Below are 14,886 nucleotides of genomic sequence, written 5' to 3' on the forward strand. Positions count from 1 at the left end.
CCTCTTGCTTCCTTTCACAGAAACAGCCACTCTTAAGACTTTCCTGGGGGTTCTCTCAGAAATATTCTGAACATTTGTACATTTATTATTATTTTTGGTCAGATTTTTTGGTTTTTATTCATTTATTTAAAAAATCGATACATAGTAGGTACACATATTTTGGGGGCACATATGATAATTTGATACATTCATATAATCAAATCAGAGTAATTAGAATATCTGTCATTTAAATATTTATCTTTTCTTTACACTAGGAATGTTCAAATTCTTCTCTTCTAGCTATTCTGAAATGTACAATTGATTAATATTAACCGTAGTCACCCCAGTGAGCCATCGAACGCAGGTCTTATTTCTTCTAAGTGTATATTTGTACCCATCAATCAACCTCTCTTCATTCCCCTCTTCTCCCCCGATTCCAGCAACCACCAGTCTATTCTCTACCTTCATGGGATTCGCTTTTTTAAGCTCCCACATGTGAGTGAGAATATGCAATATTTGTCTATATGTGTTTGGCTTATTTCACATAAAATAATGACAGGAGTTCATACTTTTTCATGGCTGAATAATATTCCACTGCATATACTGTCACCCATCGATGGGCACTTAGGTTGATTCCATATTTTGGCTATTGTGAGTAGTGCTGTAATAAACATGGGAGTGCAGATATCTCTGCTATATTGATTTCCTTTCTTTTGGATATATACCCAGTAGTGCTGGATCATATGGTAGTTATACTTTTAGTTTTTTGAGGAACCTCCATACTGTTTTCCACAGTGACGAATTTACATTGCCACCAACAGTGTACAAGTGTACAAGGTTTCCCCTTTCTCTGTGTCCTCACCAGCATCTGTTATTCCTGTCTTTTTCATAAAAGCCATATGAACAGGCGAGATGATATCTCATTGTGGTTTTGATTTGCATTTCTCTGATGATTAGTTATGTTCAGCATTTTTTCATATACTTGATGGTCATGTGTTATGAACATCTGTACATTTATAAGAAAGCATGTTGTTGTTTTTTACATATAATAGTGACATACTATATACCTTCTTTTGTATCGTGCTTTTTTCAACCTTCTCTTTATCTTTGAGATTGTTAGCTGTTGCTGTGTAGCAAATCATCCCAAAACTTGGTGCCTTAAAAAAACAACCTTTAATAATTGGGAATCCGGGCCTGCCAAGGCCTGCCCAAAAAACCGGGGCCAAGTATGGGGCAACCCAAGGAACTAAGGGCCCCTTTTTTTTTGAGATAGGGTCTCACTCTGTTGCCTGGGCTAGAGTGCAGTGGTGTCATCATATCAATAGCTCACTGCAACCTCAAATTCCTGGGCTCAAGTGTTCCTCCTGCCTCAGCCTCCCAAGGACAAGGATGCACCACCATGCCTGGCCTCCCAAAGTGCTAGGATTACAGGCATGAGCCACCATGCCTAGCCTCTTTGCTGCTCTTGACTGGACTCTTATGTGTTGTGAGCCTTGGCAGAGACAGCTTTATTCCATGTTACCTTTCATCGTCCAGTGGGGTGGCCTGGGGTAGGTCAAGGCTGGCCCAAGCATGTTCAAATAGTGGTCACAGAGAAGCAAGATGGAAGAAGAAGAAGTAAGCCCTTTTCTAAGCTTCTATGTGCTTCAGAGTTGCTAATGTCCTATTGGTCAGAGCAAGTCCTGTGGCCAAGGCCAGGGTCTGTACAAGAGGCCACAAAGCATATGGATTCAGGAAGCATGAAGACACAGGCCATTCGTGTCGCTGGGCTACCACGGAGTTGTATTTAGATCAGTTCCATGTGCTTAATGGATACACTGTCCCATCATGGGGTGCACCGTAATTCATTTAACAGGTCCCCTGTCAAGGACCCTATAGGTGGTTTTCTATCTTACACTATTACCAGGAGAACCGTATGTAGTAAACATCCCTTTCTGTACGTCTTTGTGCTCAAGAGTGCATCTATCTATGGGGTAAGTTCCTAAAACTGGCATTTCTGGGTCAGATGGTACAGGTGTGTAAACTGCTTAATGGAAATTGCTAAATTGTCCCCTGGAGACACTTATGTTAATTTATACCCCTACCAACACGATAGGGTAGTGTCTATTTTGCAGTCAGCATTCTTTTTTTTTTTTTTTTTTGAGACAGAGTCTCACTCTTTTGCCCGGGCTAGAGTGAGTGCCATGGCGTCAGCCTAGCTCACAGCAACCTCAAACTCCTGGGCTCAAGCAATCCTTCTGCCTCAGCCTCACGAGTAGCTGGGACTACAGGCATGCACCACCATGCCCGGCTAATTTTTTCTGTATATTTTTAGTTGTCCGATTAATTTCTTTCCATTTTTAGTAGAGATGGGGTCTCGCTCTTGCTCAGGCTGGTTTCGAACCCCTGAGCTCAAACAATCCGCCCGCCTCGGCCTCCCAGAGAGCTAGGATTACAGGCGTGAGCCACTGCACCCGGCCTGCAGTCAGCATTCTTTGGGGGCAGGAGGTTCACAAGTACTGCAAATGCTGAGTTACCTGTGACTTACAAGAATCTACTTTAGGTAATTCTGAGGCTTAAGTAATGGAGAACCTGGCTGTGTTTGCTGGTAACAAAGGGGACACTGAAGAACCAGCTCCTAAGTGAATAGGGGTTTGTTTTTTCCTCCTGGATCTGAGCCACAGCAGGAATGGTTTGAATAGACTTAAATGCTTCTCTACTGACATATAAACTGAGTTGTTGAGATTTTTTTGTATTGGTATCAAGTACTCTCAGGAACAGAGAAGAAATTCCAAGTCTTTTCTTCCCCATCTGATCAAATCTCTGCATGTCAGCTGCTTATTCTGCAGGGGAGAAACTGTGAGGGGGCAGTTGCTTCAGGAGGCCCAGGCCCAGCCCAGCCTTCTCTGGAGAGGGTCAGGGAGGCCGAGTGCCCTTGGGCGTTGAGCTGTGCCAGCCACGGGGCTCAGGGGATGGGGGTCACCTGTTTGGAGCTGAGCCAGGGACTGCACCCCCTGCGGGGGGCTAATTCCCTACACTCTCCTTAGTGAGGGGTCTCACTCATGGTTTTTGTCTGGCTTCAGGCTTTATCTCTATATGAGTCACTGGGGAACTGGTTCCTGCAGCCTCACTTAACCCCTGAAAAATTCCCATGGGAAATGAAACCAGCCACAGGCACCCCTGAGTCCCTCCTCACTCCTGTCCCCTGAGGATCCTAGCAGGTAGGGCAGGAGAGGGACTCCAAAACCGCCTGTCCAGCCCCTGCAGCAGAGGGGCTGAGTGGCTTGGCCGGGGTCACACAACTGGATGGGAGAGAAGCTGGGCTCCTCCTGGATGCCGACGTCCAAGTAGTTGTGCCTGGCATGCTGGAGAGACGTCTCCCTGCCCGGGTTCACATCCCAGCCCCAGGGTAAACCAGCTCTGTGACCTCTGGTGTGTTGCTTCCCTCCTCGGGCCTAGTTCCTGTCTGTAAGATGGAGATGATAATCGTCTCAATATCTATCCTAGTGTTGTTTCTAGGACTGTCAGGATCACGTAAACTGCTCATCACACCGCATGGCTCTTGGTGCAAGCTCAATACGCCCGGCTGTCCATGATTATTGCACCACATTCATATCCTCCTGCTACATCGCAGGCCTCTCAAGCACAGGGATTGTGTCTCTTAGGGCCTTCTGGCCCCACAAGAGCCAACATCACTGTTCTGGGAAATAGTAAATCCTAAATGAATGAAAATAACAGTAATAGTAGCTAGCATTTAATCAGCACCTGCGTCATACTATATGCATTACATATATTACCTCTAATCCTTACAGTAGCCAGGTGAGGAAATGAAGGCTCAGAGAGGTTAAGTGCTTTGTCTAATGCCACACAGCTAGTAAGTGAGGGAGCTGGGATTCAAGCCCAGGGCTGCCCGAGGCCAAACAAATCTCTTTCCTCCACATTGCACCACCTGGGCTTCTCCGTTCTGGAAACCGGGTGCCTAGCGCCACTTTGCAGTTCCGCTGCTCCACGTGCAGCTGTGGAACGGCCCGCTGTGCCCTGCCGGGTGCCAGGTGAGCGCGTAGGCACGCAGGTGAGCGCGTAGGCACGCAGGTGAGCGCGTAGGCACGCAGGTGGAGAGATACTCAGAGCGAAGTCTTCCGCATGCAGGAATCTGACGTAAGGCCCCATTCCTGTCTTGCACCTGGACGTTCTCACGGCAGCAGTGGCTCACCCCGTCTGTTACCCAGCTCTCGGGCATCGCTGTCCGCTGTTGCCTGATGCCCAGTGTCTTGAAAACTGTTTTTCATATATTCTGCTTTGTTTTTGCGAGGGTAAATTTGGACCCTATCACTACACCTTGGTTGGAAGTGGAAGTCTTTTTAATGTTTTGATCCTCTTTTATTTTATATTCAGTTCTTTAATCCATCTGGAATTAATTTTTGTGTTCCCTGGGGTGCCTTTTTTCCCTCCTGTCTCACTGTCCTAGCGTGTAGCTGGACACATTCTTAGGCAATAAAAGCTGGCTAGGTGACATCTGTTTCTTTTGTTGCTAGTGGATTCTGAATTGGGAACCCATGAGTTCTCTGACAAGTACAGGCAGTGCTCACGCAGTGTTGGCCATGCCACACAGCACTTCCATCGCTAGGACTGAGTCTTGCAGCCTCTGTACGATTTCTTTGGCATGAGCTCTTGATGTTTTTAATATCTCTGGCCTGGTTGGGAGAGTAAGTAGCTCTCTTTTTCAAAGGGGAACAAAAAAAACATAATTTGCTTGAGAGATTAAACTGAAGCTTGGAAATTTAAGAAATTTCATTATTTTGGAGCCACCATACCAAATTCCAAATTAGATTATAAGCTCTTTGCTCAGAGTATGCAGCTCCTTCTGGAACTGGTAAGAAACTCCCCAGACTATTCGCTTCGTCCTCTCCGAGCACTTCATGGTTTGGCTCTAACAAACTACTTGGAGTTCCCCAAACGACTAGGCAGTGTCATGCTTGCCTTTGCATGTTCCATTCCTTCTGCCTGGAATGACTTTCCCCACACTTTCCACCTGTACCTGTCACATTCTTGGTGGAAGCTGTGTCTCCTTTCCCCCACCCATCCAGTACTGGGCACACCCTCAGCAGAGTCCGTATTGTGCTGAATGGTGCTGAGAGAATGGACCTCCATGAGGGCAGGGACCATGTCTCCTAATTCTGAGGAAATCCTCCTTCTCTCAGTTGAGCTTTTCCCTCTATCCCCCTCCGCTAGTTGTTGCTGATAGAGCTGGGCTCTCTCCACATCTTGGCATCAAGATTCTGGTACCTTCCCCCAGTGTCAGGAGATCGGATAAACACAAAGGACGTAAATCCCGCGTAGCACTTTGGTAGTGGTTTTTACACTTCTCTGTAACTATGAACCATAGTTTAAATAAAAATTTGGCAAGCCTGGGATGTAAAACCGATGACACAGGAGAAGGGAAGGGTCTGGGGATTCTATAACACAAAAGCCTTCAGTTGGGTCCTGTGGAGTTCTGTTTGGAAGCCAGGGAACTTGAGGACTGATGTGGTATTTCCAGAGAATACTCAACTTGAAGCTTGTTTCTTGTTTGGGAGATCTGGTTAGGATTCCAGTTTGGCCTCTGTAAGTAACGAAGATCAGAATCACAATAACTTAAGCAAGAACAAGATAGAAGTTAATGTTTCACTCTTATGTAATAATTGGTCATAAGCAGTCCAAGGCTGGGCGGCAGCTCCTAGGGGTTGGGGACTAAGGCTCCTAATGGGGTGCTGCTCTGCCATCCTCAGTAGGTGGCCTATGTCTTCCATCTGCACAGCCACATTCCCGCCCGTGGGGCAGGGTGAAGAGGAACTGGAGGGTAAGCCCATTCCCTCTAGGGGCATAGCCCAGAAGCTACACATAACACTTCTGCTCACATCCCATCGGCCATCATTTAATCACATGGCAGGGAGCTACCAGGGAGCCTGGGAAGTACAGTCTTTAGCTGGGCAGCCATGTGCCCCAGTAAAACTTGCGAATTTTAATACTAAAGGAAGAAAACGAGAATGACTATTTGGGGACAACTAGCAGACTTTGCCACAGGCAGCGGCACACCTAACCCTGGAAGTTGCAGTGCAAATGCCTCAGCCTATCATCGAATTAATCCACCATTTATTGGACACCGACTATGTGCCAGACATTGTCCTGACCTTGAGATTCAAAAATAAACAACACGCAGTTTCTTCCGCCAGCCTTCTCCCTTGGAGTCTAGAAGGGGCAGGCAGATCACTAAACACCTAGGTTGGGGTACTTGGGGTTTCTGGGGCAGCTGGGGGTGGTCTGAGTTGGGGCACATGGGAGAGGTTGGCAGTGCTGGAAAGGTGAGTAGGTATTTACTAAGTAGTGGCCAGTGGTGTCCTCAGGACGCCAAAGCATCGGAAGCTTGGAGTGAGCCAGGAGCACAGGTGAAGACTCGGCCGGGACCTGTTTTCCATCCTGAGGGCTTTGGACATCACCCTGTGGTGATGGGGCTGAATGGGGAGGTGGGAGGAAGAACCATTAATGTCCCCACGTTCTGACCCCAGCTTGATTGTCTGGCCTTGTGGTCACTACTCACACCCTGCTCTCCTGCCTGGCCTTAGCACCTTGCACTGTTGCTTAGGTTATGCTGTTCCTCAGCCTGGCTTGCCCTTCCTTCCCTCCGTTGTTTGCTAGTCCTGGTCCTGCTCATCGTGTAAGGCCCAGTTGAGAGGTGTAGTCACTCTGAGCCGTAGTGCTTCCCCGCTGAGAACTCATTAGCTCTAGTCCACAGTCTTGTGAGAGTGGTGGTATGGTTCTGATTTTTTAAATGAGGGAACTAATGCTTCAAGAGGGTAATTAATGTGCCCTTGGTCCCATGGATAGAACAGGCGGCAAGGGTCCTGGTCTCCCAGGGCAGCCATTCTCAGATGCAGGGGCAAAGGGGTCTTGTAGCAGGGAGGCCAGTGGAGGGTGGGGTCATGGGTGCGACAGGGAGAAAGGAGTCTTCAGCTCAGGTGTAGAGATGCTTTTGTCCCCCAAAATCAATGAGGTTAAATTATTGGACCAAAGTCATGGAGTGCCAGACTGGGAGTTAGATCTAGGATTCTGAATCCCAAATTCTATTTTATTTTTTTGGAATTTAAAAATATACAGAAAAGTAGTTTAACATAGATTGATAATCTTACCTCTCTGAAATAACCACTATTAATATCCTGACATATTTATGTCTATTAATAGTTTTTAAAGAAGTGCTACAATTTTTCCTAAAAGTAACATAAAATGATTCTGCTCAATGTAAATAATTTAAACTCCAAAGATGAGAATTTAAAAATTATTCCAAATCCTATCATTCAGAAATTCCTATTACTTACACCAAGTGATAATCATTTCAGGCATCTTCATATCGACATAGACAGATGTAAAGATAAACATTCAGATACACTTCTGCAAACAGTGATCATAGTCCTGTCCAGTGTGATAGCCACTAGCCACAAGTAGCTACCGCCCGACCACTTGAAATGTGGCAGGTTTGAGTCAAGATGTGCTGTGAGTGTAAAATATACACTGGATTTGGAAAACTTAATATGAAAAAAGAATGTAAAGTATCTCATTAATATTTTTAAAACATTGACTACATGTTGAACTGATAATATTTCAGATATATTTAGTTAAATAAAATATGTTATTAAAATGAATTCCACTTGTTTCCTTTTTCCTTTTTAATATGGCTATTAAACATTTTAAATTATATATGCTGCTTGCATATATTTCTGTTGAATGGCATTGCTGTATTATTATAGTAAGTATTAATAAGCTTATTAATTAGTATTAATGGCAAAAAGGAAACTAAAGTGAATCTAAAGGAATCGTCAAACTCTAAATAAATGGTTCCTCATCAATTCCTAAGTGTCCACTAAAATTTAAAAACATTTTTGAAAACCAGTAAAAGATTGGAATGATTTTTTTTTTAAACCAAATGGTACAGTGTTTTGAAAGAGGAGGACAGGGCATTCTGGAGCTCCTCTCAATTTTTGATATGTTATTATTTTTGCATTATATTGGTTTTCAACATTCATATTCTGACCTATAGCTATAATTCTTGTAGGTATTTAGTATTCTGTAATTAGTGATTAATTGCCTACATGGCCTTCATTTCTGAGTCTTGGGTTTCTTTATTAGGTGGCTTCTCAAGAAGGGCTCATGTTCTGGAGGACGTTGCTTGTTGCTTTCATACTTGACCGGTGTTCCGTCTCCTCGGGTTGCACTTTGTGTCTCTGTCCGCTCTGCAGACATCGCTTCCTTGTCTTCTGGCTCTGGACGCTGCTGTGGCCTGTCTGATTTTCTCTCTGTCTTGTGGGAGATTTGCTTTCTCTTCTTGGATGTCTAAAGAATTCTTGAGTTAGTAACTTAGCTCTCTGTTAGTGTTTCTTGGCTCTTCCCAGGGCTCTAGGTCTCATCTCTAAAAGATTATTTTACTTTAGGCTTCCCAGTGCACAGACAGAAACACTGCTGAGACCCATGGATTCAGCAGTTTGGGGTCTATTGATCATAAGACATGGAAAAGGTTCCTGTTCTAGCCCTTGGCCTTTGGTGGGCCTGCTACCCAGACTCTCAGTGGGGTCCCTGGTAATTATTTTTTGAATTAATTTAAAATTGCGTATATAATAGGCAAATCTATTCTCCTTTCTAGGACCAGAATGTTAAAGATAAAGCTAAAGTCCATTTGGCCACGACCTCCAGTTGAGGTCACCTCCCCTGTAACCCAGTGCTAACTGCTCTATCATGGGTTTGAGATATATCCTTCCGAACTTTTTAAAACTGATTTTATATTTTAATACAATTATGTTCTGTCCCATCACAGAAAAATAAACTTAGACCATGCTTATGCTGCTGTATGAGTTATTTTGGATTTATTAAGAACAGTCTGGGTGTGTGGATTCCAAAGAGCTGCTCCTGGAGTGAGCTTTTTATTCTAATTAATGAGCCAACACAGATGTCAACAAAGTTATGGTGGGGTGCGGTGGCTCACGCCTGTAATCCTAGCACCCTGGGAGGCTAGGGTGGGAGGATCACTTGAGGTCAGGAGTTCCAGACCAGCCTGAACAGGAGTGAGACCCCGTCTCCACCAAAGATAGAAAAAATTAGCCAGGCGTGGTGGTGCACATCTGTAGTCCCAGCTACTCAGGAGGCTGAGGCAGGAGGATCGCTTGAGCCCAGGAGTTTGAGGTTGCTGTGAGCTATGATGACGCCACGGCACTCTACCCGGAGCAACAGAGCAAGACTCTGTCTCAAACACACAAACAAACAAAAAACAAAGTTTTAAGTAGTGTACTCTCAGGAATAAAATCTTCATGCCAACAATCCCAGATATTAGTCTGTATAGTTTTGACTTTTAGACAGAAACAGACTGTGCATTCAGGTCATTTTGACACAAAGTTGTTTTAAGAACCTGACTGTACAGACATTCTGCCAGCTCATATCCGTGTCCAAGGCCACAGAACACAACAACCTAGGAGATTTTACTGCCTCACTCTTGGGAAATACATAATATTGGGTTTTGTGTGTGTTTTATAAAGATCATATTGAATATATTAGAAGACAACTTTGTCTTTTTTTCTCCTGAACTTAAACTTGCTCCGTGTTAATATGTATCCATCTTTCTAGATCAAATAAATGTATGACAAAGGAATGACTGAATGCTTAAGCCAGCACCTGTTTGAGTACATACTACTGGAACATTATTTACTGATGAACAGAATTCACTGCTCGATGGTGCGCACCTAGATCCTGTCTAAGGTTATGAGGTTCCAGAAGGGCCTTGCTGGGGGCCTGGAGCTGGAGCGTTGGGGTATGGCGGTCCTGAGGTTCTTGAGGGGTTTGCAAACACAGACCATTCCTTGCTCCCATTTAGCTTCTCACTTTGGTTTTGTAGATGACATGGCAGAACTTCTCCTCGGGGAGTCAAAGCTGGAGCAGTACCTGAAGGAACACCCCCTGAGGCAGGGGGCCAGTCCCCGAGGCCCCAGGCCCCAGCTGACCGAGGTCCGCAAGCATCTGACTGCCGCCCTGGACCGAGGGAACCTTAAGGTATTGGGGCCTCTGGGACGAAGTGGGGACAGAAGGGAGATGCTGGACCCATTTGCTTTGGACAGTGTGTTGAGAAGGATGAGAAGGATGCCCAGGGACGAACTAGGCAGCGTTTGGAGCTCATCTGCACACTGCCATGGCGTGTCTTCGTAAAGCAGGCCAACCCCATGCGATCAGTGGGTCAGCTCCTAGGCTGGCCAGCCACCTTGTGGGGCTAGTGGGGTCCCACATCCTCCTGAACAATGGCACTGATCTCCCCAGGTGCTCTACACAAAGCTGTCCTATATGGCCCAGAGCTCAATCTGACACTTTGCCCTGCTCTGGAAAGGAGAAGTTAATCAAAAGCTTACACATAATTTCCTGCCTAAATCATGTGGTGCATGAATGTAAGATTCCACTCTGACCCAGAGCTGTGGGGGTTTCATACTGGTTCCCTGGGAACCAGGAACTTCTGTGTGTCTGAACAAGGACACTAATCCTGTGGTGCAGGGAATCTTAGGCTCTGTGCCACTGTTTACGCACTCTGTTTTCTAGTCTCCACTACGGTCAGGTTTCCTGTCCCTCACCTGCCTTTCCTTTCTTGCTTCCTGGGAATCCCCTTTCAGCTCCTTTTGCCTTTCACAAGGGCCAACCCTCTTCTGCCCGCCCTGCCCCTCCTCCCTCCCGGGTGGCTCACCCTTCCCGGCTCTGGACCCTTCCCCACCCCTGCCACCGTCACTCCCATTCAGATAGCTGCCTGCACCCCAGCCCTGCCCGTCTACTTTAGGGCCCTTTTTCTCCCCACAGGATGTACTTCCCACTGAGGACAGTCTTCGGTGAACTTCTGAAGCTCCGACTTCCTTTTCCTTTCGATCTTTCGTTTTTCTTCTCTTCTTGTCTCAGAATCCTCTGGCTACGTCTTTGGTCTTTGGTCTTTATTCTTATCTTCTTGTGCATATTTTTCCCCAGAGAAGCCATGTTTTCTTTGGCTTTACCTTTTGTATCTGTATTAGACACTCAAGCCTGCTCCCAACTTGCTGTGTGATCCTGGGGAGGTCACTTCCCTGTGTGGGACTCAGTTTCTGTGGGTTTGGTTGAGGTGGGCTTTTGGAAGGGTGAGCGTGGACCTTCCCAGCTCCTGCATGCCCTAAGCCTGTGAGCTCGTGAGCTTTCATTCTGAGATGTTCTTCCTCTTTGTTCTCTGGCCAAGTCCTTGGCCCTGCTGCAGTTGAGGGCTGGGGCAACATTTGAATAAGTTAGTATTAGTGTCCATCAGTTGTGTAGCAACAGGCTGCTGGAAACCTGTCCGAGAGCCACCTTTCGGAATGGTCTCTGTGTGTGTCTGTCTGCACGGGGCACAGGTCCAGGTCCTGGGAGGCTGGCTCGAGAGCATCACTTTCACATAGGAAGCCCAAGTTCTTTTTTGGGGGGGGGACAGAGTCTCACTCTGTTGCCGGGCTAGAGTGCCGTGGCATTAGCCTAGCTCACAGCAACCTCAAACTCCTGGACTCAAGCGATCCTCCTGCCTCAGCCTCCCAAGTAGCTGGGACTACAGGCATGCACCACCATGCCTGGCTGATTTTTTCTATATATTTTTAGCTGTCCAATTAATTTCTTTCTATTTTTGGTAGAGACGGGGTCTCGCTCTTGCTCAGGCTGGTGTCGAACTCCTGAGCTCAAACAATCCGCCCGCCTCGGCCTCCCAGAGTGCTAGGATTACAGGCGTGAGCCACCGCGCCCGGCCAGGAAGCCCAGGTTCTTAAGAACTTGCTGATGCCAAAAACCAGATCCTCTCTAAGGGCCATGCCACATTTGGTTCCGAGTTAGAGAACAAGTGTCTCCATGTCAACTGTTCTTAACCAAGGAGAATCTGGTGACACAGGTGATGGGTCTTGGTCAGCAGGAAAAAGTGGAGGGACAGGCACATGGGTCACAGTGACGGCTAGTCAGACTCGGGCATCCTGCCGGGAGATGTGAGAGTGACTGCATGTTAGGGGGAGACATCTAGATCATTTCTTTCCCACTTCCAGCACCCCCAAATGAAATTAACCTTTCATTTCACCCATTGCTTATGGTTTTTGCTGTCCATCGTCTACAAGCCAGTGTGGTAGTAAGCACATTGAACTGAAAATTAAAATTCTGGATTCCGAGTCCCAGTTTTGGATTAATAAGTGTGATCTTGGGGAGTTAATCTCTCTGAGCTTCGTGTTTCTCAACTATAGGCCTACTTAGCTCAGGATTGTTTTAAGGCCCAAATGTGGAATTTCTTTGAAGGATGTGTAACACTAGATACGTATCATTTACTGCTGTTTGATTGGTTCCATCTGGAGAGTTTTTCTCCCATTGCTGGTTTTCAGCCTCCTCTATCCTGTAAAGAATGTTCGAAAGTTGCACAGCTTTTGCATGGGTGTGTTGCCTCACTCCTCCTGGCTAATGTGAAACTTCCTCTTGCCTTGACCTCAGGTCTAGCTTGTCTCGGGTAAGGTGAGGCTGGAAAGACCAGGGTCAGCTGCAGTGTAGTGCCATAGAGAGTGCCCTGGACTGAGAGACCTGGCTTCTGACTCAGGACAAGAAAATGGAGTTTGTCATGAGCAAGGCAGCCCCTGGACCGCGTTGGGGCTGTCCTCCCACTACCCGGGCAGCCCAGTGGCCTTGGCCAAGCCGTTTCCTCTGCTGTAAGATGCCGCAGATTGGACTTGCCCAGCAAGGCTCTCCAAAAGGTGGCTGTAGGCTTGTAATTTTCTTCAAGCTTATTTTCTACCTGGCTCTTAAGTTTGCCTTTTTATTAAACTTATTTTCTTGTGGTAAAATATACATAACATAAAATTTAACATTATCACCATTTTTAAGTGTACAGCATAGTAGCATTAAGTATATTCACGTTGTTGTGTAGCCATCACCACCTTCCCTTTCCAGAACTCTCTTCATCTTCTCGCACTGAAACTTTGTGCTGCACCCATCAACACCAAGTCCCCATCCCTCCTCTCCAGTTTGCTTTCAAGCCAGTGGTTCTCAGGTGCCGGAGGGCTCGGGGAGGAGGGAAAATCTTGTAGATTCTCCTACGACACCTTTTCAAAATGACCCCTGTGGTGAGTCCTTTTTTTTTTTTTATAGCTTTTTCTCTTTACTTAAATCTGCTTTGATTCTCTGTCTCCAAATATAATCCAAATTTCTTACATGGATGCCTCTCCCTTGGGCTGATCATAAACACTTTTTGCCCATCCTACTGTCCTCTCCAGTGCTGCCTGTCGTCCCTGCTCCCTTCCAAGAAATGCCTGGAAACTCAACAGCTGCTTCAGCGTGCTCTGCCCGCTCACCTGTGCCTTGTTGCCCACCCCATCAAAGCTGTAGATTACAGAATAAACAGTGCGGCTTCACGGAGTGCTTCTGTGAGCTGAAAAATGGAGCCTTGGATAGCCTGGGCTCCGAGGAGAAGGCCCGGGTGAGGGTGATAAATCTTTTCCTTACATAGGTGGCTGGGTGGCCTCTTCTTACCACAGGTGATGAGGGGTTGGCGAGGGAAAGGAGAAGATGAGGCAGGGGTGTAGGGGGGTGTGGACTGGGAGGAAGGAGAGCCCGTCAGAGCTGTTACAGCCCTCAGCTTCTGGGGAGGGGACATGGGGCTGGTCACTTCAGTTTAACAAGCTTGAATGGCTCAATGAGAAAAGTTTGCCCCAAAAGAAAACAAGTCCTGATTTTTGCACCCATTTAGGAAGCCTTTCCTTGGATTATTTGGGTTTCCGTCTTGTGGTACATCTCCAGGGCCCTAGCGGGACCCACTAGGATGTCTGGGCAGCTTCCTTTTCTGAGACAGGTGCTTAAATTTAACTCCTGAAGCATTCCTTCCATCCTTGGCCCAGCCCAATGCCGAGGCCTGAGGGGAGCTGCAGGGTTTATGTTTTGTTTGGGTTTTTCGCAACAGCTTTATTAAAATATAATTCACATGCCATATAATTTACCCAAAGTGTCCAATTCAGTGATTTTTGGCATATTCATGAAACTGTGCAACCACCACCACAATCAATTCTAGAACGTTTTTATCACCCCCAAAAGAAACCCCGTAACCATTAGCAGCCACCTCCCCCTCCCCCATTCCTCCAACCCTAGGCAAACACTAATCTGTTTTCTGACTCTATAGATTTGACTGTTCTCGACATTTCATATAAAAAGAATCACACAATATGTGGCCTTTTGTGACTGGCTTTTTCTCTTGCTGTGATGTTTTGGGATTCCTCCATGTATCAGTACTTCCTTCTTTATTATGATGGAGTTAATATTCCATTTTATGGCTAGCTCACATTTTGATGGACACCTAGGTTGCTTCCACCTTTTGGCTGTTGTGAGTGATACTGTGCTGTGAACATTCGTGGACAAGTTTCTGTGGGGGGGACTGTGGGGTTTTACAGCAGCAGATGGCCAGGCCCGAGGGAGCATCATGCATAATATTGTAGGAAAATGGCTTTTTCTCTCCTTTTCCTTCTAGTCAGAATTCCTACAAGAATCCAGTCTGATCATGGCCAAATTGAATTATGTGGAAGGAGATTATAAAGAAGCTCTGAACATTTATGCCCGGGTGGGCCTCGATGACTTGCCGCTGACGTCCTCCCCTCCGTACAGGCTGCGGGTGATTGCAGAAGCCTACGCTACCAAAGGTGAGGTCCGTGCTTTTCCCCTCAGTGTCGTGCTCTTTGGGGCCGGCGGAGCCTCCTGCTTGACCCCTGGCCCGGGGCAGTGCCCAGTGAGGGGCTGGGGTGGGCCCCGCTGCACCTACTGGGTGACGTTAGGCCCAGCAACACATGGTTTCCTCAGAGCCTCAGTTCTTTGATTATCACTGACGGAAATGAGGGAAAAACATTTCAGCAAAGTTTCTCGATAATTAAT

General features: G+C 46.5%; 1 protein-coding gene across 1 annotated transcript in view; it reads left to right on the plus strand.

The window, feature by feature from the left end:
- The first annotated feature begins 9,738 nt into the window (after window positions 1-9,738).
- TTC7B (tetratricopeptide repeat domain 7B) overlaps window positions 9,739-14,886 on the plus strand; it is a 236,156-nt gene continuing 231,008 nt past the window's right edge. Inside the window, exons 1-3 of the mRNA XM_012660002.1 lie at window positions 9,739-9,787; window positions 9,872-10,026; window positions 14,489-14,657. Coding sequence (XP_012515456.1) covers window positions 9,739-9,787; window positions 9,872-10,026; window positions 14,489-14,657 — 373 coding nt within the window. The remainder of the gene's footprint in view (window positions 9,788-9,871; window positions 10,027-14,488; window positions 14,658-14,886) is intronic.

This window comes from Propithecus coquereli, unplaced genomic scaffold (genome assembly GCF_000956105.1).
Source record: "Propithecus coquereli isolate 6110/MARCELLA unplaced genomic scaffold, Pcoq_1.0 Scaffold646, whole genome shotgun sequence".
Classification (NCBI taxonomy): Eukaryota; Metazoa; Chordata; class Mammalia; order Primates; family Indriidae; genus Propithecus; species Propithecus coquereli.